The 26,780-nt window shown below is 42.9% G+C and overlaps 1 protein-coding gene across 4 annotated transcripts in view; it reads right to left on the bottom strand.

The window, feature by feature from the left end:
* The window catches only part of FGGY (FGGY carbohydrate kinase domain containing), a 129,227-nt gene that overhangs the window by 3,424 nt on the left and 99,023 nt on the right, over positions 1 to 26,780 (bottom strand). For all 4 annotated transcript variants that reach the window (XM_069023541.1, XM_069023539.1, XM_069023540.1 and 1 more), the window contains 2 exons: positions 26,427 to 26,547; positions 23,698 to 23,792 (listed from right to left, as the gene is read on the bottom strand). In XM_069023541.1, coding sequence (XP_068879642.1) covers positions 23,698 to 23,792; positions 26,427 to 26,547 — 216 coding nt within the window. The remainder of the gene's footprint in view (positions 1 to 23,697; positions 23,793 to 26,426; positions 26,548 to 26,780) is intronic.

Genomic DNA, 26,780 nt, shown 5'->3' with positions numbered 1-26,780 from the left:
AACAAAGCCCCCTGAAGCACTCTCTCTCTAATGGAAGAATCACCTTCCTTTCTGCTCCCTGCTTTACACCTCCTTTTGAATTGCCCTGGAGACACTGCACAAAAATAAACCTACAAACCCAAAGTCTCTAAACAGGCAAATCCATTTTTTATCACAGGTGCAACAAAAATGAAAGGGAGGGCCAGACTTTGGATTCCCCTCCCCATGCACCCTCAGGACCAGGACACAGACAGCACCACTCCCAGGGTATGTTCTGCCTCTGACATGAGTGCTCCACACACTTGTGTTGTGCTTTACTCTTACAGCTTCCAGAGCAGAACACGTCTTGTTGCTCTTTGGGAAGTCAGCCAGCTTTGAGATAAACCTGTCTCCAGACAGGTTTTATTTTTATGCTGTTACTCAGGAACTCCAGGTCGCCTGGGCTGGTCCAAGAACAGCCCCCAGATCCCCCAGTGCCCCCTGTGCCCCCCATGCCTCCAGCTGGGCCCAGCTCTCACAGCTGGCACTCGGGAGCTGCCCTTCAAGGGCTCAAGCCAAGGCTGCCCAGAGCCTCCCACTCTCCCTGTGAGGTCTCCCCAACCTGAAAGCACCAGCACAGAGTCCCCATCAGGCAGCCAGAGAGGTGTCACCACTCCCATGGCGGTGGGAGCACGATGGGCTGGAGAGGTCCCAAAAGGAAAACTGGTCACTTAGGATCCGGTCTCAACTAGGAATCAGGGCCTGGCAGCTGCTTCTCTTCTGCTGGTCCTCCCATCATCCACCCTGAGCTAAGGAGGAAGATTCTCAAGTTTACCAGTCTTTCAGTTTATCAGCTAAAATACTTTGGTGTTTTTAAATCTACTGAAAATATGCAGACCTTTGAGAATCCACAGCATTAAAGTCTCACAGCAACTACCATGGGTCTGGGGAATAACATGGCAAAAAAATACACAGCCAGCAATTTTCAACAACTCACCCATTCTATGCTGCTCAAAATACACTAAATTAATTCCCTCTCTCAATTCACATTTTAGTTGTGTGTTCTTCTGTGTTTTAAAGTCAGTTTGGTCATTGTTAGCTTGAACAAAAAACTTTACTCCCAGAGGAGAGTCTTTTCAACAATTTTCTGGGGACAAAGAGGAACAGAACATTGAAAATATGAATTTATAATGAAATGGGGAAACAAAGGAACATTAGAATTGCATTACTGAATCGGATCAACCTTGTGGACTGCTCTGTCTCCAACAAAGCCTTAAATATAGCAAAGTGATAATACTGCTGTTCAGAAATAGTTTGTTTGAGGGTTGACATCCAAATCCATAATTCCAGTCACCAAGGATTTCACAATCTTAATTTGAATGACGCTCTATCTTCTTTGTTTGCCAGTCTAGACAGTACAATGAATACAGTGATTTAAAACACAATGAATTCTCTCTTAAAACAAAATATTTTGTAAAATTGCTTTTTAATCATTTCTTTTCTCTCTTTCCATAAAGGCTATGCTATAAATAAACCCTGAAAGTTCGCATTTGATCATCATTTCTAAAGGCTGGGCAAGAGGCAAGTGAAGGGTTTACACAGAAAAAAAAGAGAGGCACTGTGGAGAAGAAATAAAGGGATGCATTCATGATTTCTAACCTTTTGTTGGAGTGTCAACGCTGAGACAGATACAAGCCAGTAAACACTCTGCTCTCCATGGAGAGACCCAGTCCAGCAGGGTTATCCCTGCCCGGGAAGGGAGCAGGGAACCAAATTCCCCAAGGCCCACCAAGACCTCAGGACAAGGTGCCGTTTTGCTGCAGGGAAGGTCAGGAGCCACTCAAATCCACTTGGTCCTGGTGGCTGAATTCCAGTCTCCAGCATCATCTGGGGCATAGGATCCAACACTTGTCCAGTTGAGGAACCCAGGGCAGCCTCAGCAGGCAGTGGATGTCCAAGGGAAACCCTACTGGAACCCAGGCAAAATCCTACCTCCTAGGGAAGCACGACTTTGATACAGCATCTAGAAGCTGGAACTTTCCACTGCTGTCCCTTCAATAATGGGAAGGAAAAGGTTTTTAACCCTGTGTGGGAGGAGGCCCCAGGAGAAGCCCATCAGCCTGGCACAGGAGGTGCACACAGGGAATAGCTTCAGGCTGGGAGACCCATCTTCCCTGATTCCCTGCCCTTGGGATCCTCCAAGCGCGGCCTCACAAAACCCAGCATGATCCTGCTCATCCCACAAGGGGAGCTCATGTCCCTTGGGACTGCAGAGGGAGGTCAGTGAAGCCCACTTGTGAACAGAATCACAGAATCACAGAATCAACTGGGTTGGAAGAGACCTTGGAGATCATCAAGCCCAACCCAGAACAGCCCTCAAGTCTGATTTTCAGCAGTGACTCAAGGACTGATGAGGTTGAGTATTACTGAAAATTAATGGGATGTGAGCCCTTAAAGTACACAGCAGATGAGAAATCAGATTTAGGGACATCAGCCTTAGCTTAAAAAGTCAAGTAACAGAATCCCAATTGGGCTTTTTCTTTATTTTGAGACTTAAAAAATTATATCCAAAGTTAAATGGATACAGCATTTGAGCACAAATGCAATTTCCCAGCTCTGTTCTCCCCACTTAGTCATTTTGGTAATCCCAAGAAATGCTTGGACTTTTACCTAAGGTAGTTACTAACAATGAAACAATCACAGATCATTTGAAGTTTTCCTGTCCAATTTCAGTGGCTGAAAATTGGAACAGCAAAGCACCAAACTAGGGGGATCTGATGCTCACACTCAGGCCAGCCTCACCTCTCCAGTGTTTCTGTCCAGTTTTCCTGTCGCAGATCCAGCAGCAGGAGGAAAATAACATAAAAGTTGCCCCATTCTCAACAGGCTGAAATGTAGGAACATTCTTCCCACCAGATCTGTCCTGACTGCAGGACTCAGCAGGTGTTAAGAACCTTCAAACTATCAGAGAGACTTTCCTTACACTTCTAGTCCTCACAACAAATAAAGTAAATAATGGTCTATGTAATAATTTTAACTGTTCTGCATCAGTGAAGAACCTCTCACCCATTTTTACTCCACACATACAAGCTCAGCTAACAGATGTCTTTAGCATCATTTTAAGAAGTCCAGTCACAGATATATTTGGATTTGAGGGACATAAATAGATTTCTTGAAATGCTGATGTTGAATAAATACTTTTAAACTTTTATAAGAATTTTAAGCAAAGCTGCTATTTCCTTTTAGGCTTTTATTTAGGGATTGCTTGTTCCACAGCCCAGAGATGAAAAATTCATCTTATCCGTGTTTAGAGGAGTTACATATTTCTGTAACACAGGCCTAGCAGAACATTACTTTTTAGTGGTACATGACTGCATGAAGAAAGCATGTGATGGACCATATACAGTATTTTTCTAGTGGTTCCCCCCCCACCAAAATTTGTTTGAGTTATAGGGGCAGATCTTGGCAGCATGCACAAAGCCCAGAATCTGTAACTCAATTCTCTGTGGGTTTCTGGATGGAGCGAGCCAAGTTTTAAAACACATTATGGATAAGTATTAGAGCTGAGCAAAAATTTCACACCTAAGACCAAAGTGTGAAAATTTGGCTTTGATTCATTTCGTGAAAAGGTGGAAAATTTCACACAAGCTTGTATTTTCCTTTTGCTCTGATCCAACATCGATTTCTGTGTCTGCATCAAACCTCAGAGTTTTTGTCTGTCTGTGTGTGCACAGGCAGAGGAGGAGGGAGAACAGGATGGAAGGATGGAGGGCAGGCAAGCAGGACACCAGCTCAGGACCTGAACCCCAGTCTGTCTTCCAGGGAAAGTCACTGGCCTTTGGAATCTCTCTGTCCACAGGCTCAGAAACAGCACTGGCCCTCCTTGGAGGAGTATTTCATACATTTGTTTGTTACACTGAGGCAGCTCAGAAGCAGCCCAACGTTATTGTACCCTTCAGCCATCCAACTTGAGCTGACAGAGGCCAACTGGATGGATCCTGAGCACTGAGACAAGGTGGAATTCTGGTTCCAGCACTGAATCAGATTCCAGAAAGTTTCAAGAGATTCCTGGAGTTATCAGGGACATGTAATTTACTCTTTTATTTTTCAGTTAAAATTCTCTCTCTGCAATGGGCTGTGCCATTTCTCCAGTTCGGTTTGGCTGGGGCACAGCGTTTGCACACTCGAGGTGTGTCCCCAGTTTTGCACTTTGGGTGCCACATGGAACTCCCAGCCCTCCTGCACCTTCCATATCCCACTGAAGGATGGATCACCCAACCTGTCCTGCACCACCAGAGCAGCTTTTCACTCCTTAGAACCAGAACAAATTGAGAAGAGGTCTCACAGCAGCAGAGACAAGCACAGGTAAGGCCACGGGAGCACTTCTGCCTCCAGAGCACCAACTCTGCCTCTGCCTCTGTGGCTCCAGAGTGCCAGCCAGGCTATGGTCACCCAGTTTGGTGTCCCAGAGCCCAGCCAGGCTGGCCAGCCACAGGCACAGCCCTAAGAGGAGCAGCAGTGGCAGGGCAGCTGCTGGAAGGGTGCCTTGCCATGCCAGCCATGATATTAATTACTTATTCCACAGCCCAAATTTAGAATGGGATGAGGGTCAGCTCTGATTGTCACATCATCTATCAGCTGGAAACTATGTTAGGGTCTAAGCTCCAGCCACTCTGCTACTAAATATAGGTTGGTTAGCTGTTGATTTGAGTCTGCACTCCCCCAAGCTGCCTTTGACTATCAAAGAATTAAGCAGTTTGCTTTGTGAGGGCTCTGTTGTTGGCACCTCTTCGTGCCCAAAGCTGCTTGGACACAAACCTGACAGCTTAGCAGAGGTTTCAGCTTCCCTGGGCAATGGAAAGAGCCCAAGTGCTCACCTCCTGTTTCAGCTTCCCAGACTGCTGGCACTGGGTGCCATGAATCAATGGCACCATCCAAGCAGTCTGGGGCAGGGTTTAGCTGCTCTTCCCCTGACATGAGCCCGTGCAGCTTCTCTGGGAAGGGACTGTTCCCTTCAGTGGCTGCGTGTGAAGGTCCCAGCCCAGGCCATGGTGGTGATGCCACAGCTGGAACAGGTTCCTGACTCCAGCACCAACTGGCACTGGCAGCACATCTCCCTCACACCCTTCTGAGGTAGAATAACCACACACAGCATCGCTGTTATAATGGACTAAGAAGGTTTGTCCATAGAAGCCACATGAAAATATATTGATTTTGACAGTTTTTAGGCTTGGAAATGTCAAGCTGACAGGCAGCTGTGTTTAACAGAACACAAGCTCACCTGGGAGTCAGGACAGCAGATTCCTCCACCAGCTCCTGATGCAGGGCACTGCCCAATCAGCCCTCTCCCTACTCATCCCTCCTGGGGATGGGGCAAACTAATCCAGGGAATGCTCCTCTGCATAACTTACAACACATTCCTTTGCTTCTCCGGCTCCCTCCTCACCCTCTGCTTGCAGCATCTGTCCCAATGATTTTACCCTCAATTTTTGGTGGCAAGGCCTTTGGGGCATGCAGGGCAGGTGTGTGATTTCCACATGGACACTCACACCAAAAACCCAGCTGGGCACACAGAAATCCCTCCCTGCAAAGGTGGGAAAGCCCTGGCACAGGTTGCCCAGAGAAGCTGGGGCTGCCCCTGGATCCATGGAAGTGTCCAAAGCCAGGCTGGACACAGCCTGGAGCAGCCTGGGACAGTGGAAGGTGTCCTTGCCCAAACCATTCCACGATTCTGTGATTTGGACTGGGGAGGGTAAAACAGAGACACTGAAGACCCAGCACAGGAGATCCTGACACTCATCTGGGCACTTCATGCAATATTTAGCTGAACTGCACCATCTCCTCCAAGGTGCAAAATTCAGATTTATTCAGCTGATTTCTTTCCATGTCCATGCTGAACATTCAGCTTTCCTCACATTTAGTCACCCAGTTCAAACTTTTATTTGCCATCTGGCAACAGACTGGGCTTTACTGGGGGGAGGGGATAAGAAAGGGGCTTTTTTTTCCTTTTTTTTTTTTTTTTTGCATCTGTATTTGCTTTATGAGCTATGGCTAAGGCATCATTTACACATGGGGAACTGGATCAGGTTCTCTCAATTCATTCCATATGTTCACTTACGTTGTCAAAACATTTCTTCGATCTAATTAATCTGCACACATCTCTCTGTTCATTTCCCCACTTCGGGCAGTTTCAGCATTTTTGGGGTACCTAGCTGGGATTTTGTCATCAAACCAACTTCTGCCTATACTTTGTTTTAGGGTTACTCCATCAAGAAAGCAAAACTATTTGCAATATTTTACTCTTCATCTATTTATTCTTTCCCTGTATCCAGCACTGGCTGAGGAGACATTCCTTTCCTTTCCCCCTCATCTTTCAAATATATTCTTTGCCATGCTCCACTGTCTACCTGAGGTTAATGAGGAAAATCCCTGCTGTGAGTTTTGATTTGGGATTATTTTTATTGTGTTAATCTGATGTGTGGTTTACTATTAAAAAACCCCCAAAACTATACCTCAGAAATATGCTTACATTTTACCCAATCTGGACTGGATTTGGGAAATTACCCTGGACAGGGGCTCATAAAAAACAAGAGATCTTTAGAAACAGTCTTTCACTACTGTAAACCAGTAGAAGGTTGAGATGTTAAAACAGAGAGTAAACTGCATTAAAATATAGAGCCTTTTAGAAACCTTACAGATATGCCATGTCCAACAAGAAAAAAAAATATTTAAGAGATACAGAGATATCCAATGAGTGGTGAACAGAGAACAAATCCTAGAAGAAATGAGGAATCTGTTGAGAGTTTATCCTGGACTGCACAGCCCTTTCTCCCTGGGAAGCACAGCACAGAGAAGGCAGCTGTCCATGGCACAAGGCGTTTGGTTTCCATGCTACAAACAAGGGGTCAACAACCTTTTCCAGCACACTGCTCCAGAAAGTATTTTTCTTTCCTAAATTAAAGGCTACCCGTGACTGAACTGAGTGAAGCTGAAGCAAAGGACACTCATCATTGCAAGGGGGTGGACTAGATGACCTTTAAAGGTCTCTTCCAACCCAAATTATTCTATGATTCTGTGATTAGCTGATGATACTGTCCTGTCCTAAAAACTGAGCATCCTTTCTTCTCCAGATCTGAAAATCAGCCAGGGATGAGAAGCGACTGCTCTCATTTGTCTTCTGCCACTAGAACTGCCCTCCAAGAGTGCTCTTTCTAAAAAAGGCACTTTAAATGCTGGATACATATTGCTGAACAATTTTATTTTGGGAAGGATTCCTTAAAAACCTGGGAAGCCTGGTCTTATGGATGGGATTGCCAGTCAGTTGCCAAATATGCTCTAATAGCAGCAAGGGAGAATCTCAGCCTGAGCTGTGGAACTCCCATGGACAGAGAATTCAGAGAGTTTTATATGAGGAAACTGCAATAGTCACATCAGAATAGGTGTTCTGCTCCCTTTGCTACTGAAAACTTTGGCTTGTATCTCTTTTGGAGACCACTGAGAAATGGTAAATACAGTTCCCTTTAGCACTAAAACTTCTCTGTCAGCAGGAACCTCTTTATGTGCACAATATCTGTGTACTGCAATCACATTTATTGCACAGAAAACCTGTAGGCACCAACTTGAACAAATTAATTTGGAAGAAACTATCCTTGTTGGCAAATGTCAGATTACCCTTATCACCACTCTGGCTGACATTTTTCTATACAAAACCAAACCCAAGGGCTACTTATTCCCACCTGTCCCAGAGCCATAAAGAGCCTCTGATTACAGTAATATCCCATAACCTCTGTTACTGAGCAAATCCAAACCTGTCACCCAGCACTGCCAGCAGGAGTTTTTAAAGGTATCTCAGGCATCTTTTTCCTGAGCAGATGTTCTCAGGAAGCATTTGTATTCATTTGGCAAATAGAAAAAGAGCACATTTTCTAATTGCCCGTGCCCAAAACAAAGGCTGGTTCTGTCTGCAAACATCCCAGTTGGAATTAGAAGTGCATTTGCTGTAGGAGCAAGGCACCAGTGGCACCAGAGCTGGGCTGGTCACAGCCTGAGGTCCAACACAGCATCATCCTGCCCAGGGCTCCTCTGAATGCTGAGCTCCTGAGAGAGTCTCCACCTTCCCACCTCCAAGTTTTGGCCAGGTGGGAAGCTTGGGGAGCTTGTTTATAAGCTGTCCTTTTTATCTTCAGGAAAGGCAAACAACACCAAATCATTCCAGAGGGATGTTCTCACCTTCCAACACCCAGCCAGTCACCATTCCTCCTTTTACTTTGCTATCCCATCCTATTTTCCCAGCTTTTTAAGAAGCCCTCAGTGAGCTGCACCTTGTGGCTCCTGCTTCCAAGCAAACCTTGCCCCTTCAATCACTTCAGTGAGAAATTCCTAAGCCACAGCTCCTGAAGTGCTTATGAGGAAAAGCTCTTCCCAGCACACCTTCCATAACTATTCACTGGATTCATTGGCTCTGGAATTTTAACCCTGGACAAGTCACACAAGCCCTGAGATCAGCTCAGCTGGTCAGAACATGGTGCTGATAATCCCAAGGGTGTGGGTTTGATTCCCATATGAGCCCTTCACTTAAGAGAGGGACTTGATCATCCTTGTGGGTCCATCCAACTCGGAATATTCTGTGATCCTGTGGAGCTTCTGCACCTCAGTTCCTCATGTATTCCACGAGAATCACTAACACCACTAGATTAATACCAAATACTCAAGAGGAAAATCTGGCCAGTGTGGGACACAACTGAAGAAAAACCACTTTGTGCTTCATGATTCAGCTGATCCTAAGAACTGAGCCAATTCCTGCTGCCGAGGATCTGTCCTTTTATTTAAAGACAGCAAGCTGGGAAAAGAGATGAATAGCAGAGGCCCAAATGGCTCATGCAGCTTTTCACTTGTAGGTCACTGAGCAGAACCTCAGCGAGGTCAGTGAGTGTTGAGAGCTATGGTGGGATGCCAGCTTTTTATTGTGCCCTCTGCAAAGGGGATTTACTGGTTTCAAATTAATTTCTATCGTATGCAGCTTTCCCAACACGAAATGCTCCACTGTCACAGCTCAGTCACTGATAACACTTTGCAAAAGCTCACAGGAGAAACTGCTGCCACCACCTGAACACTTCCTTTTAAAATCACACTTGGAGAAGTGTCCTGACTGTGAACTGAGGCTGGAGGAGCTCAAAGAGCCTTCCCCAGCCTGGGTGGGGGCACAGCCCTGTGAGGAGAGTGGCAATGCAGCTGCACATTCTGTTCCTCACTGGAGCAGAGCTGGGGAAAGGCAGAGCCCAGCTCTGGGGTTGTCCTTTGCTCCCCACAGCAGCTGCTCCACAAGGGAGGTGAGTGTGTGCTGGCAGCACCACAGACCTGTTCTTTGCAGAAAGTACTTTCTGAAAGGGAAAAAAAAACAGAACAGAAGAAGCAAAAATGAACAACTCTATCATTATCTGATGTGCTGAGATCTCGGCAGAGATCAGCTCAAAGATCCATATTGTTTACAGCAGCTGATGAGTCTCACAAGTGCTGAAGCTGTGCTCTCGCTTAAAGTGCTAACATATTTACAGTTTTCAGTCCTGTCCTTAGCACTTATCTGTCATTTCAAGATGAATGCTCCTTTTGTACAGCCTAATCACTTGCACGAACACTCCACTAGCTCAAAATCCCAGATTTGTTTAGCTTTTCCATTAGCAGCAATTCTGTACTTTGGAAATTGCTTAATGCAGCAAATCTGAAAAAAACCAACTAGTTTTTGTTCAAAGGAATTTCTTTGGCCGTGACAAGTCTAGAATGGAGGGAAAGATATTAAATTTCTTTTATCTGATCTAAGTCTGACTTTTACTGCACACCTTTCTAAACACACTTATCCATTGTTCTGCTCTGGCTTGGTTATTGACATTGGAATAATTAGTTAAAATCTATATAAGATCAGACTGAATCAGCAACATATCTAACTAAACCCCTCGTAAGAAGCCATTTTCTCATGCTCAACAATCTTTTCTCTATTTATAATATTTAAAACATTTGGTAGGATCCCATCCTGCCCCCTCCTCTCCCAACAAACAGTAGGAGCATGTGCAATGAAAAGCCGTCAGTCATTTCGTTTTTACAGGAATAAAGGAATGTGGATCATTCTACAATGCAGTAACTTAATTTAAAAAAATGCAACCCAGGCATGCAAGAAAAAGGATACAGTTCTAAGGAGGAGGTCTTACCCTGCTGGATGTTTTACATTACACTCATTGGGTTACTGGCCTGCCACAAATCAGTTTCAGATGCACCTCAGAAAATGCTCAGCAATGCAAGATGCATCTGTTGTTTCTGCTAATCCTGGTCCCACTGCAGTTAAAAAAGGACAACATCTGATTTTCAGAAGTCTCCAGAAATGTCTACAACTGCAGTTTAGAAGGCTCCATACTTGAGCAAAAAGAGCACCTCAGTTATGTGTTGGGCACAGCACTGGTTATCTAAAGCTTCAGGCTGGGAATGAAAATGTCAATCTGGAATAAGCCTTTGCTGTTCCTAAGGAATTGCCAATCCAAACCCTGAGTGAATTTGTGCTTTAAAGGATGTGGTCTCCCATTCTGGCCCAAATATTCTTTAAAAACAAGAATTCTGCATATGAAATGCATTTTTGTGCAGATGAACAACACAATCTTTAAATGTCCTGAATGCTGTAAATACTAAAAACCAATATAAACATCAGAACTGTAACCATGCCATGGTGTACAGGCCATCTTCCATATCATAGCAATGAAAATTTACACAATAATAAACTGCAGTTCTAAGATAAGATTCAGAAGTCAAAAGATGTTCCAATTATGTGTAACTGCATTGTTAATCTACAACCTTTCCATTCTGACTTATTTTAATCCACCAGAGAAACACCTTTAGCATCATCATAGATTTTCTTTGCATCTTTTGTTCTGTCACTTTAATACAACCATGAACCCCTCCTCTGAGGTTTGTAAACATCACCAGATCTGCTTCACAAATCAGGAGGATGAAGAACAAAGTTACACAACTTGGCCGAAGTCACAGACAAAGTCAGTAGCTGAGGTGGGAATAAAGTCTATGGACTCTGCCTCTCAAGTTAGGTAACACAGATTGTTCTCTCATTGCAAAATTCTGCTTTTATTTATACTCAGAAGAACTTGATGCTGCAGTAGCTCGTGTCAATTTGAACTAGCACAGAGTATGTCCCATTGCCAGGCTGTTAGTAAGAACTCCTTTGGCACACACAGATTTTGTCCTGTGTCCCTAGGAAATACTACACTACATTTTACATGGTATGTGTTTGATCTGCGAAGCCAGGCAACTCACTCCTTATCTCCAGACATGAAACAAGCCTGGGATTTGAGGTGTCCAGCAGTTCTGGACATCCATATCTGGTCAGACTTAAGGAATTACAAGAAGAGCAGGGGTGCTGATAAACCAAGAAAAACCCTTTTTCCTTAACCCTTCCTGGTAACACTGCAGAAAAATTGTGCATGGGTGGAATATGAGCAAAAACTTCTCCAGCCCTAAACCCTCCTGCTGGGTTTTATCTATCCACGGGAGAGTTCCCAGCTTTCTGAAGGCACAATCCAAAGAAGGGCAAATGCCATCATTTGGAGGAACTGAGACAGTTACAAAACATTTTTAAAAAACTGTGGATGGGAGGAAAATTGGGCAGGGAAGCAGGAAGGCAATGGAATGACACTCTGGTGTGAGAGATGCTGTGTAATTAGCCACTAGAGGGAACAAGAGTCATGCTCTTAATTAAGGTGCAGCTTCTTTTAGCAGGGGGGCCTGAGGGTTATCCTTGCCCAGGGAAGCTGGATGCCGGGTTGAACCCTTTCTCTGTAAACTCTTTTCTGTGTTTCATTCTCCCCTTTCAAGTCTCTATAGGCCTTGGCACAAGCAGGGAACAAGACTTGAATTCATACACCTTTCACATCTCCTACCTGCAATTAACTATTTTTTGCACCTGGTAAAAATGTTTAAACAAAAACCTGGGATCAGAAGGGATGAGACAAAGGAGGGAATGAAAAAATAAGAAAAATTGTAAAGGAGACAAAGCTATATTTTGCAGACAGGGTACACTTTGGTGTTGGCTCTTTTGAAGGAGAAGGGAAGAAAAATCACATTCAGCTCATTGCAAATGGTGTGAAAAATGTGGAGTGATGCTCTGCTGGCATCAACAGACTGAGACAGTGCTTGGGAGGGACCTGCATCCTCCTCCTGCCTGACTGAAGGTGCATGAGAAAAATGAATGAGGCAAAAAGCAAAAGCCCCTCTTTTCCTCTGCTGCTGCTGAAGGACACAGACCTATTCAACAGCACGGCAAGGACTGAATCACAGACAAACAATCTTTTTATTACCATAAAATGACAAATAAGTAACAGTTACAGCCTGTAAACACAAGACTCAAATTAAATAGAGTTCTAAGTGGTACAGTGTAAGTGGAAGCAGGATCCCACTCCTATTAGAGCCGGCTCAGCCTAAAGAGTATCAGATGTTACCCAGGCCTTAGAAGGCCTGGGACATAAACTATGTGTGTAAGAGAAAAAGAAGTCAAATGACTCATGACAGAGTTTGTTTTAATATAAATGACTTCTTCTGACTCTCTGCTTTTAAAGCCTTGCCACGTTCAGATCCTGAACAGCTAACCTGGGCAGCTGGCTCCCTCAGCCCTGTCCTTCAGTTTGTGTATAAAATGCTGGCATTTACAAACTCCTATTCCTCTGGCTGAGGGAGGGCAGTTTATTTTAGCACTGTGATCAGTGCCATAATAAATCTCCCCTCTTCCAGTCCAAGAACACTGGCACAGCCCAGTCAGTGCTCTGTGCATATGCTGTGCCCATAAAACAGAGGACATGCCACAAGGCTTTACTGATGTCCTACAAGCCTCGAGAGGGGACCAGAGGTGAGGGATCAGCACTGAATGAGCCACAGTCCATCCCTTACTCTTTGCTTTTCATTATCTGAGAACATGGGTAAGGAACTGAGATGTGGAAGAGAGAGACAGAACGAGGAGAGGAGAGGAGAGGAGAGGAGAGGAGAGGAGAGGAGAGCAGAGCAGAGCAGAGCAGAGCAGAGCAGAGCAGAGCAGAGGAGAAGCACAAATGACAGGCAAAAGTACAAGAGAAAAAAATAAACAACATCAGAGGGGAGATGGTGGCTTTTGGGGATTTAGTGCTGAAAGAGAAAAGCCCCATTCTCTGCCACACCTATCTTTATTCTCTTTCCATGCCTGGTTTCCCTCTGGGATGAGTGTCCATGTCCAGAAAGCCACAGGTTTGACATTTTGTGTCTTATGGCAAACATGCTGAATATCTACAGGGCAAAGTTACACAAAGCAAACAAAAAAGTGAATCTTGCTTAGTCTCCCTTTCGTGCAATGCAAGAATCATCCCTTAGATGGGACTATTGCAAAATTAAACAACCTTGCAACCACAACCAGTAAATAATGAGTAATGTGCTTGTATGTTCAAAGCTTTTATGCCAACCAATCCAGGAACGTGAGGAGAGCTCATCACAAAAAGGCCCCATTTATCAGAAGGGCTTCACACAGCTTAGCATCTTTAGGGCCATTACTCACCTCCCACACCTAAGCTAAGTGCCAGGTCCCAACCTAGAGCCTAACACACATCCCATTTATCTGCTGGAAGACACATGAGCTGCTTCCCTCGGTCTTGTCTAAAGATACAGCATTCAATACCTAAACAACTTAAAGTTCACAGAAATGAGTGATTTCACAGCAACATAGAGAAAGCCACCAATCTGGGAAAATCAGGCAAAAAGCAAGTCTTACCAGACACTTTGAAAGCAAAGGGAGTCTGAAGGCTACAAAACTCAGCAGTATTTTGCTGAATATATCCAAGGTGTTTGTGCTACAGGGCTGGGCAATGAAGGCACCTTCCACATGTGATGTGTTATCATCATCCACCCCAGAGTTTTGGGAAGGAGAGGGTGGGCTGGATGATGGTACAGCACTCCTATATATGCCTCTCATGCAGACACTCTTCAAAGGAAAAAATATTGATTAGAAGTTGGTTTATTTTCCAGAGTGTTCTCCCTTGAGGGTCCCTGTGCTTCCCAAACTCCCAAAGAAGTGACAGGGTTAGATCTGAACATCCCTCATTACAGAGGGCTCCACTGCCACATCACTTTACTCTGCTCCTTGCCCAAAAATTGTGCTCCCCCCAGAGCTCCCACACCCACACTCTTCCCTAAAACCTCTACCTGGCAAAGGACTCTCTGGAAGCTGCGTGGCAAACAGCAGGTGCTCACACAAACAGGCCCTGCATGGGTCAGGAGGTATTTCTGTACTGAGGGTCAGTGATGCTCAGGGGAATGCAGCTCCCAGGAATGCTACACATTGAGTACATGCCCCATAAATCATTCCTAAGACAACAACCCCACTTGCTTTTGCTGTGCACTTATAAGGCACAGCAAGAGATGGACACAGCAGTTCTCCCCGTTTGTGCTCTCCCAATGTTTTTCAAGCCTCATCTGGAGGAATATCTTTGTGCAAAAATCTGCAAGTCAGGCTTTTCCATGCCCACTTGGTGGTCAGGCTTTCTGCCTCTATTTCCCTCAAGAGTGACAATTATGGTCTTGCTACTCATTATGTGGACACTTGTCCCAATAAAAACAAAACAGAGCCATGAAGAAATTTCATGTGGATTCTCTATATCTCACTGCCCAACTTCAAACTGTGCCTCAGAAATTTTAAGCACAGGACACGTGAAAAGTTGCTTCAAAACAAGAAGGAAAGGGTTGGGAACGGTTGTTATATGTCTGTATCTAAGAAACCAAGGAAACAAGAACATATGATTGAACAAAAAAAAGAGAATGAAAATAGGATTCCAATTCTGAGGAAAGACAGTAAGTGTAAAAAGCAGCTGCTGTCTAATAAATGTTAGGGGATCTCTCCTTCACCATTTCAGATCCATGATTATATGAAAGGGAATAAAGAAAAATGTCTTTACTGTTAACCACAATAAAATGTACTGGGCACTCTGAGATAGTAAACAGTCCTGTTAAACAATACCGAGAGAGAAAATGTTAAGAAACAAACCCCCCTAGACATCTTTAGGATCAAGGATAACACAGTATATGTAACTTTTTCAAATATAGGGTAGCAAAAGTATGTCCTAGTGGTCTGAACTAGTTGCACCAAATCCCACAACTAAGTGATCATAATGTCCTTCAAAAACTTTAGTGTGAAAAACATTCAAGCATTTCAGACAGTGCTGTGACTCCACATGCTCGTGCTTTGCCACGGAACAGCCTGATCCCTGTGCTGACATAGCAAGAGTGCAAATCCCAGATGGAAAATTAATCTCACAATGTAGCCAGATTGAGTTTCCAATTCTCCAGTGCATAACTTGAAGGTTTTTCTCCTCAGCTACTGAAGAGGTGAGGGCAGAGAGACTTTAACTTGTTTGACATCCCAAACATCATTTAAGCAAGACACACTCTGAAAAGGACCTTCTTGGCTACTGACAGTTGCAAAAGATCCATGGTACCCTCCTTTGTCCTCATCCTTCCTATAAAATATTGCTATCACACTTTTCCCTGCTTAAATGGCCTGGACAGAAGGGGAGTCCAAGGTCCAAATGACTTCAGCTGTGTGTCTGAGCACATGGGTAAAACTGGCCCTTAAAATAGAAAGGAGAAGGATCAGAGTACACTTTTAAGAAAGTATCTATCTACTATAAAGACACATTTATGGTTTCCTCATATTTATGGTTTTCCTCAAGAAAAGACAGGGTCAGCAAGCTGGAAAAACTGTAAGGCTGTGATATTATTAAACTTCTACAAGCTGATCTTAATCTTACTCTTCTTGAAAAGAAAAAAAAAAAATCAACTAATTGTACATCTCCTTAGAAAAACTCCACTGTGGTCATTTCATGGTTTGTTACAAAAATACGCAGCAGCAGAAGCTGAACTATTCCAGGCAGCATTTTTTCTCCTGCTTGCCAGGTCCAGGGCTTACTGACAGATGAGAAAAATACCACTGGTTTAATAAGAGTCTCAACTTGTGCAGACTAACAAAACACTACATCTTATTCTTTGCCAGCATCAGCTGATGTGAGTTTTTAAAAAGATGAAAGACATGACAATGTAAGTGTTAATCCTACAGACAGAGGAGGTTATATTCACATACATGTGGTTGTTTCTAACACAGTAATTCAGGGTGTGAAAGACCCAGAACTTGAGAGAAGTCAGTGGAGCTGTGCCACTGTGCAAAGCCAGCTACACTTTCAGCATAAAGACAGATTAAATAGATTTCTTGTGTCGTGTTTCCCTCCAAGAGGTCTTCATTACCTTTTCAGTCCATCCTTGTAAATGTGAAAAATAGGTAATAAAATCTTTATCACCAGTCTCAGCCAGGATTAATAAACAGGGAAGTCACACTGATATCCCAACACACAGTGCCCCATATCCTTCCACCAATGCCCAAATGAAAGGCCATGTTTTATTTCATTAGTGTGGTATTTCATGCTCATTTCTGCTTTCAGAGCAATAACAAGGCCACATCCCTAAGTACTGGACTGCTGAGGTTGTTAGAAGAGCTGTGCCAAACACTCAGCTCCTGTAAATGGGCAGTTCTGTTATAGCTGATATATCACACGGACTCACTGCAGCTGCCTTTCCCTGTCATTAAAGAGTTACTGAGAAATTCCAAATCTGAGCATTTGTGTACTGTGTGACATTTCAAATGCAGCATGCTGAGCTTCCACAAAAAGGACAGCACTTAACAAAAGACACAGCCTTTGTATGCCATTACCTGTGGCATCCACAGCTTGTTCCTGAAGGGGTAATAACACAAACCAACTGCTCAAATCACTTTTATCATCTCAAGATGTGTCATCTCCCAGTGAACTGTGTCAGATTCCTGTTTGGGCCCTGATCCAGTAGGGTACTTCAGCACATGGGCAGTCCAGTTTGTCTTCAGCTGAACTTCTTGCCTACTTAAAAGTCAGGTGATGCACCCCAGTTCTTGACTGGATTGGGGTACTGGAGTAAACTGGTGTCACTGCTCCGAAATCCTGGAGCACCACTGATTTACACTGACTGGGAATGCTGCATTAGGATTGTGGACTAAGATCGTCTGTCATTGCAGCAGCTACATGACCTGCTATGACAAACTTTAATATTCACTTAGACAAGTTTTTACCTGTAATAATTTCAAGTGATATAAACCAACCACAAATCATCTGCTGTGACAATGAACTAAACACTACTGCACAGCATGTACTGATCTGATAATACATCAAATGCATGACAACATATAGCACTAGACATTGCACTCCCCCAAATACATTTCACAGCAACAGAATTATTTCTCTCCACTGCAGTATAAAAGGCAGCCAGCAGGATGATATCAAATGATGGCAGCTCTGCTTCTCATAAAAGGACCTTGGGGACTGAAGGAGATTTGTGTATCTGCACTTCAGCAGCACAGCAATGTGGAAATGTTAAAGTTAGTAAAGCAAACAGACCTCAAATGAGAAGGGCAACAGATGTCAACCAGTATCACATGTCAGTAAACAGCAACAAGGCAGAGGGTACTTTTCTAAGCACTTTTGTGAAAGCATCGTGTGAGCAGCTACAGCCACATCTCAGCTGTGTGATCTCTACAGGGTGGTGTTTGTGTGTGTGATTTAACTCCCAGCAAGAGAGGAACTCCAGCCACATGGAAATGCTGTCCACTGGAGTCAGCTGAAAGAAAGTAGAAAGGTTTCTATATATTTATTGTGGTTTGGAAAGTGAAAAAAGTCACACTCTCAAACTGATTGAAAGCTCATTCTGTGCTTGGCAGAGACAAACCAACATTTCTATTTCTCAGCTTTAATACAGAAGGATCATCCTTAGGGCAAAAGAGTAGTAGTGATTCATCTGCTTTTTACCCTCACTGCAAAGACTTCTGACAGTAAGGCCAAAATATGCTAACTAAAAAGGCACTCTTTGTACCATAAACACTAGGCCACAAGGAACTGGACAGTGGCCATCAAATCATTGCCTTTTCATTTCTCTCTCTCATCTATATTTCTCTCAAGATTTCTGGTAAGGAGGCAGCTGACTCTATACAAAAGCCAGAGGCATTGCCAGTATCTTGGTGGTTTCATGCATGCCATATTGAATCTAACTTTATTACACAAGGAAAAAAAAACACTCTCAGCTAGGGAAAGCCATATTTCAGTGTCAAAACACCAAGGAAAGAGGTAAAGGGATTCAGTTCTACTGCCAAGTCACTGCCCTGAGCCAGGCCTGGTTAGATGTAAATATTCTCCACAGCCATTGAACATCTTACATGACAAAGTTTGGTTCTCAAAGTCACTTAGAAGAAGAGGCCACACCAGCCAACGCCTACCCAGGAAAGCAAAAGCTTTTTATTTTTTGCTCGAGGATGGTCTCCACTAAACCTTGGGCTCAAACTCTATGTGCCCAGATTTGGAGCTCTTGAAGGAAAGGAAGGCAAGGTCACAGCACCTTAACACACTCCTTGTGTACATCGTGGTGCCTAAGAAAAACCATCTCCTTCCTCTGCCTTTCCAAAATCCTCTGATTATGGGAATGGGAGAAAAAAAACCAAAATGGCAGGAAGGCCTTTGCTAAAAGGTGCATTAATTAGGTAAGGCAAGCCAACAAAATGATTAATTTGCTGTTCTCCTTCAATATTATGTTTACACAAGTTGATTATAGCACTTAATTACTAATTCACCCTGCTCAAAAACAAGAGTGCTTTAAATTTTTAATGAGATGAGGGAAGGCAACATTCCCGAACCCAACAGGGAGAAGTCATTTTATTTCCTCTTTTGATTTCCCAAGTTATTACCATTTCTAAGGAAAAACTTATCCCTTCCCTGATCTTCCACTCAGTCCTTGCTTTTGAAAATATGGAAATCACGAGACGCTTGTATGAATTTCAATCCATGGCCTGACAGGTAATGCTTTGGAAGAGGAATAGAGGATCAGATCATCAACTGCAGTGCATCCACTGAAATAAGTGGAACAAAATTACACCAGAAATGGCCTGATCCAGAAATGGAAATGGCCTAACCCCCTCCAGTTCTGTCAGCACAAAAGCTGAATATGTCCCAGTACTATTTATGGCTGTTCTTATGAAATGCTGTCTCTTCCCCATTGCCAGTTGGTCCATCACCAAGGTTGTTGACTAATTGTACTCAGGAACTTCTTTACATTCACGACTGTCTGTAACACTTTAATTGTTACAAGGCAAACACACCATGTATCATATGTTCTTCCTGGCTGATCTTCAGAAAACTTGTGCTATCTGTGGGGTTTGTTATTTGATTTTTCCCTCTGTGCTCTACCACCCAACATCATCCTGAGACAACTGAAAGAAGATACCTGTTAAATGAAGCAAAACCCAGCAGTGCACAAACAAAACTCCTCCAGGCTCCTTTAGTACAGAGTTGTGAGTGAATTATTTCCCTGCACCACCTTAACTTCAACTCCCACCTGCAACACAGTCCACAGACTCCAAGCCAGGGGACCACGATCCTGACGGCTCCTGGGGCTGCTTCCAGGGGTGCAGGCTGGACCCAGGAGTCCTTCGCCTGCTCAACTGCTACTGCTGCTAAAGAGTCCAGCTAATCCACATGAAATAATTACCTAACACCTCTTCCTATAGAATCCAGCTCATTTTACACACCTCTTTTGTAGAAACAATGAAATAATGAAAAAGCTTTTCCCTATCTTTTTGCAGGATATACCAACAACTTGCATAACAACCCACACCAACAAAGGAAAGAATAAACCTCCCTTAAAAGTCAATTTGATACCCGAAAAATCTTGTAGTCATGTAGATTCTAAATTCCACCTCAGTGTTTCACAGCAAAAATGTTCATAGAAAGCTGGTTACAGAGTGCCCAACAAAATGCATTCCAGAAAATCAGAGTTTCTTCTCTCCCTTGCTGGCCAGTAACAATGTCCCACATGAATGCAGCATATCCAAAATAAATCTGGTAATCTGGTTCCATACAGGTAATTTTATTAATTGCTTTAATACGCAATTAAGGAATAGTCAGTGGGCTGCAGGGTTTTATAAGGCAATAATCCTGTTCCCTGGTGTACAGCTTTGTCCCAAAGAGTGGGCTATCCAACAAAAAAAATTAGCTGGATGACTGCCAAATCAAACAGCACCTTCTTCCCATTTTCAATTACGTACGAGTGGGGCAGAGTAATGAGGATATACTGGAAACTTTGACATTTATTTATTGAACATTTTTACTGAGAAGGAATTGCTGGCTGGCTAAACCGGAAACTATAATTTTACTATAGAAACAATCCCATAGAAAAGCAGGATCCTGCTGCTCAGCATGAAAGGAATGGCTAGAACCAATAAATTGACCCATCTAAGCTAGCAATGTTAAGGTTATTTCATTCAATGCAGCACGTATTTCAAAAATCCAACCCCCAAAAATACAGTCTATATTTCAAAAATCTTTATGCCACACTGTTTTACACAGCACTGTCTGCTGGGGCCCAGCCAGGCTGTGTTAGAGCTCCCACAAAACCACTCAGAGAAAAAGTGTGCAGCATTTGTAGGGGCAAATTAAAAGATAAACCAAGAAGGAATTCAGAGGATTTTCTCCCCTTTCTGGAGTTTCTAGAGACTAAATAACCAAGAGATGAAATGGGGAAGAACTCACCACACTGAATGTTTTTTTTTCTTTTTGGATAGACCAATTGTTTTACCACAGCAGAGAAAAATGCAGGGAGAGTAAATGAAGAGGAAAATAGGGAAGTCAACATTCTTTGAAGCAACAACATATGGTGACCAGGCCTGAGAGATGGAGGTTATAAATCTTCCCTTGATAGAATTACCTAAAGATGAAATTGCAGCTTCAAGGGGCTTGAACTTTTCAATCCACACTAGGAGCTTGCAAATTAACCTGTCTGGTCACAGCTTTTGTGTTAACCTTCATTACCAAGGCTTCTCCATAAAGGCTCAGCACACTGAGAATTTTGGTGCTAATACATATGTATTCAGCAGAAAGCATGGGAAAACTTGCACCAATCACTTGAAATATGAAGAAAAATACGTGAAAGTTGAGGATTAGAGCAAAATGCTGAATTGTTCAAAGAGCTGTAGTATGGGAAGGGAGAAGAGACAGGAGGCATGTTGCTGCTTGTTTCTTTGAGAATAAACTTGAGAGAATAAAGGACAAGCTCTTTAGTGTTCCAGCCACTATGACCCACTGCCCAAGACAGGTCAGGGTGAGGCTCCTGCTGTCCCATGTGTGCTTCTGGCTGGAAGCATCACCAGCCACGTGTGGTGAGTGACTGCCTGTCCTTGGAAAAACCATCCTCTGAAGCAGGTGCTTCCCCATCTGCAAGCCCCAACGATGGGACACCACAGGACTAAGCACCAGGACTGTGCAGGAGGATGAGAGTACAGCAACCACCACAGCCACAGCCCTACCCCAGGAAATACCACCCAGTTCCAAGGCATTTCTTACCTGTTAAGTTAAATAAAGCCTAACTCTGATTACTCCATAAGGTTACCATAGAGTTGGCTCTTCCCTAGATGACCCATCTTGTCTTTCCTCTGCTGAACAGGATGTCCTGGTAGAGTTTGAGGATCTTGCCTTTGCGTCCAGATTCTGAGCAAGGCAGCTGCTCTGACCTGGCTGCCCCATGCCCCAAATCCCTACAGGATGCACATTCCCTCAGATTCAGCATCCCTGGGTGGGTTTCACTGTCTGGCAGCAGCCAATGCTCCTGTCAGCAGAGCATGGTAAAGCTGGACTAAGAGTGGCAAAAGTGATTTTGAAGGATCCAGATTTGGGTGCTACTTCCAAGCTGTCCTAAAACTGCTTGAGTTTTAGAAAGTGGAGAACAGCCAACCCATAAAAACCAGGGAGCTTTTAAACATTCTGATTCTGACACTGAGTGGAAATGTCCAAAAATTGTTCTGAGAAATGTGACCAGCGACTGGGAAAAATACAGTAAAAAATCCCCTCAAAAACCCATAGACATAAGGAGAGAGGTTGTAAAAAACCCACAGTTTTCTCCTTTACTATTACACTGAGCAAACAAAGAGCTTTGGAAAGCACTGTAATTAAGCACAAACCATCTATTAGAGGAGAGGTAATAACCTGTATTTGCAAAGTCTACAAAGATGCTGAATGTTTGCAGCATCACCTCTAAGAAAAGGTTGTTTTGGAAGATGTGCTACAAAAATAAATGTCAGGGAGGTTATTGAACTGCAATGGTAGATACACATTTACACTTCCCTGTCCCTAAAATAAATGTATTCAGTCTCTCCTTTGTGATCTCATGTAGCTAAATTATTTTTAAAATATTCATATCTGTTCTGAAATTACTGGATATTCCTCTGAAATATTTTTATATAACAGGGCAGGGTTAAAAACTAAAGGTAAGTGAATACACAAAAATTGAATAAAATGCAACACAGAAAACTTCACAGCATTAGCTTTTTCTAATGTTGATAAAAACAGACTTAATAAAATCAGTTTTGAGACCTTCAGTTACTGTACAGCAGTGGAAAACATCCTAGACTTGGAATGAAATATGTGTTTGAAGGCAGAAGATTAACAGAAGAGTAAGAATTAAATATGAAGTCCTGTCACCGAAAGCTGCTACTGAAATTCCACTTATCAGAGCAAGGTCTCCTTACAAGCACTGGAACTACTACACACAGACATACATGTTGCAGTCTGTATTTGCTGCAATGGGATTCATTTTAATGGAAACATTCTTATGAAAGGAAACTGCTCTTCCTGCTAACCTACATAGCACTGTAGAATATTCCCATTTGGAGAAGTGCCAAGCACAGCCCAGCTCCTCGGCTTATGTTGAGCTGTTTATTGATTCCAGTGGAACTGCACCAATTTAATCAGGTCAGGGAGCTGACCTCCCTATTCACAAAGTATGTTCAGATCAGCTTTTGTGCAAAAATTCATCTACAAAAATCTGTGCTCGATGTTATAAAGAAAAATGAAACAAATGTATTAGGGACCATCCTGATAAATCATTCTGTCCAACTGCATTGTGCTCTTCAGTGTCCTTGTGCAGCATGAGGAGAGGACATGGCTTATGGGATTGCCAGGTGGGAAAACAGGCAAGATTTGGGACAATCAGACCCTTCTTTGGGTTTCTGATGCCACTGTTGTTTGTATAAATGCAGCTAAGTCATGCTTTGACTGATCCACTGAAAAGAAAAGCCTCACTGCTACTTTTGCAGCTGTTAATGGACTGAAATAACATGAATGAACATGAAATTCCATCCTCATTATTAACTCTGCATTCACTGGAAGCAAGACAAGAGCTAAGAAGTGTTATTTTTTACTGCATAAATAATGCTATGGTGCTTCTTATGTTTAACATTCCTCAATATGAAGGAAGGAAAGTAGGACAAATGTAACTGAGATGAAAGTGTGACCCTCATGCAGGATCAGAGCCTTGCCAAATTCCCTGTTCTGTCTGTAAAATTACTGGGCTAACTTCATACACAGCAGCTTCTACACATGTCCCCATAGTCCAAAGACAAATTAATCCTCAGTGCACCTAAGTAACATCTGGAGTTACACAGAGGGTGGAGAGAAAGCAATGCTGGCTCTTGTCTGGCTCTGCAGAAGGGACAAACTTTTCCACTTGGATTAAGGTCTGTGCGTGGTGCCAAAAGTCAAGGTGTAAAACACATTAAAACTGAACAAAAAACATTAAAATTGAACAAAAAATGACATAAAATCAGGTACTGCATACCTGGATAGATGCAAAATCCCCAGAAGCACAAGCTCCAAGAATAGCAGCACCCACCAAAACAGACTCCACTTCTTTGGACAGCACAACAGGCTTGCCTGCAAAGGTAAGAGCCAGGCCTCTGTTAGGGAACACAGCAGCTCCATAAATAATTAAAACCAAAAAAGACAAACAAAAAAGGAATCAAAAAGGGCTTGAAAACCATTCCTCAAAACCCCATTCAGAGCTACATCCTGCTGTAGATTAATGTAAATCTCTCTGCTCTGTGGTTCCAGGCTCCAAGAAAAATGCAGCATTTAAATAAAATCATTTTAGCAAAATATTAATGCAGAACATAAAGCACACAAAAAACCCCAACCCCCCAGATCTTTGACACTGGCTTTTTATCTCACTCAAAGGGCTTGGTATAAACCTGTTACCCACACCCTCCAAACCCACGTGCCTATTAAAAGTTGACCTGGAGGGGAAAACAAGGCGGTCTCCTTTTTATTTCTTTTGCAACAAACAAAAAAAGATTGTTTGTGTTTGGTTTTAAACATACAGCCAACAAAGCCAGCCTGGTTTTGCTGGAAGACATGAAAATATGAGTAGTAAACTTTCTCAAGCTATGTATGAAATAATAAGAGAAATCTTGTCTTCCAAATTGTGCAAGATACTCGAAAACCAAATTAAAACACTGGAAGAACAAGCAAACAATATATATTCTGAAGTAGAATTAAAAATTAGCGTTTCATCACCCAGGGGTACTATAGTGAACATACTTTCCCTTGGTTTATGCAGAATTTTCTAAGACCTGTTTCACTACTGTAAAGAAAGGCAGGAAAAGGCTAAAAAAAACTAATAAAAATCAGCCTGCTTTCTTAATTCTCCTGAAAAATCTAAACCAACAGCATAAATAAATACTTTTCTAGCTGCACTTCAGATGCTTATCCTCACTAAGCTGAAAAATTAAATATTCCTGCAGTATTGGGCATGTGTCTCCATTTCCAGCACTGAGATAATGTCATTCAGTGAACGATGATGCAAACACAGGGGTGGGAGCACACATTCCTGCTCAGAACAGTCTCCAGGATATTATGCCCCAAAAAATGCTGCTCCTGAGAGCCAGCTGTAAGATTAGGAGGAGCTGAAATTTGGGTGAAGACCTAAAGTGAGCCATAAACAACTCCTATAGAGGAAAAAGGCAAATGCACACTTTGCAAAATGAGAAATGAAATTATTAATATAAAAAGTAATTACTGACACAAAGCCAATTCCCCTCACACCAGGCATCCAGTTACATGATGCAAAGTTTGCTCTGTCACCTGAGCATTCCTCCAGTTCAGCTGAAGCACAGTTCAGGACTTGGGTCAGCTTGGAACAGCAAATCTTAAGCTGAAGCTCAAAGCTCCATGGCTCTTTGCCAGGCGTCAGTGAGCAATTTTCAGTGTGCTCTAAAATTTACTGCCCATTTCCCGCATCGTCAGAATGAATACGGAATTCTTACCAGGCAAACAAAAAGATCAAGATACTTTTTAAGTGGCCTGTGGAATTATCTATTGGATGTCTGCATGGCTGAGTCATGGGCATTTGTAGCTAACAATAATATATTCAGATTTTTTTCTTTTCAGGAAAGAATGGGGGATTGATCCTGGAATGTTAGTTATTTTATCTGATAGGCTCTAATGAGTTCAACACAACCAAGAGCATTTCAGTCAGATGAACTCTGACATCCCTTGTCAGTCACTGATTTTACAAATGGGGGAGAACTCCAGACTGCAAAAAGGCCTTTTTGTACTGAATTATACTTGGCCATTAGTTACAGTCAAAGAACTTGTGATTACATTTTAATCAGAATACCTTTTCACAGATCTTTTCTTTTACACATCACAACCCAGCAGCCCAACTCTACATGTAGCTGAAATTCACCTAAAACATTTTGAGTTCTTGAAGGAAAGGCCAGGACTTAACATCATTTTTCACAAAGCATCACTTTGACTACAATATATTTAGTGAATTTTAAGGTCAACAGGCATTATACTTTTTGCTTGTCCATCTCTGTTTTCTTCTCAGAGAAGTACATAAAGCACATTTTCATGTTCCTTCCTGCATCAGGGTTATAAAGTGTGGTTTGATGTCAGAGCAAGTCAGATCTCCAGACCTAACACCCCAAATGTAGGCCTTAAACTTCATTCATGACAGCTTAACTGATCTTAATTTGAAATACACCCAAAACACACATCATTCAATGCTTCTCTGAAGGCCTTTACACTAAATTTTGTTGTTTTTTCCACATTCTTTGAAGTATATTCAACTGACTTGCAGGTGTGCTGAGATGTCCAACACACACAAGCTGAAGGGAGACCAAAAATACCATGGGGGCCTGAGAGCTCCTCTTGTAGTGCAACACACACCCAGGGCCTTCCACCCACCAGGAGCTGTACAAAACCAAGTGCAACACCTGGCAGGAGCAAGGATGCAGATGACGTCCCCTGAACCACATCAGTGACACAGACATGGAAGCAATTCAGGAAAGAATTGTTCTATAGAATGGATACAATGCCCAGCAGGAGCAGGAAGTGTCACAAGTCAAATAGGATGAAGCCAATAGAATATTTTATTGCACACTTTTTTGGCCATGCAGCAAAATACAGCTCTATATAAAGGAAGTCTTTATTCTTCCAAAGACAAAGGACTTAGACACTTAAAATAAAAGTATTTAGCCTCCTTTCCCTGCACTTCCCCAAGCTTACCAGTAATGTCAGCGTGCATCTGCACAAAGAGAGGGTTCTTGCTCAGCCCACCACACAGGAACAGCGTGGTGATGTCATGTCCTGCAGCCTGCATCACCTCCAAAATATGTCTTGTTCCTAACTTCAAAAAGAAGGGAAGAAACAGAACCAGATGAGCACAGGAGAGCAGCCACAGGAGCAGAACTACACCTGCATGGCAAAGACATCCCCACCAAAACCTTCTCTTTGCTTTGTGCAACAGCATCTGAAAATCCATCTCAGTAAAGAGGTTTCAGTTCTGAAGCCAAATAGCAAAACAGAACAAAAAGAGAACAGCAAATAAAAAACTGTGTTTTCTGTCTTTTCAGCAAAAAG

This window comes from Aphelocoma coerulescens, chromosome 8 (assembly GCF_041296385.1).
Source record: "Aphelocoma coerulescens isolate FSJ_1873_10779 chromosome 8, UR_Acoe_1.0, whole genome shotgun sequence".
NCBI classification, from domain to species: domain Eukaryota; kingdom Metazoa; phylum Chordata; class Aves; order Passeriformes; family Corvidae; genus Aphelocoma; species Aphelocoma coerulescens.
Note: the sequence above shows the minus strand (reverse complement) of the source record. Positions and strands in the feature narration are given on the sequence as shown.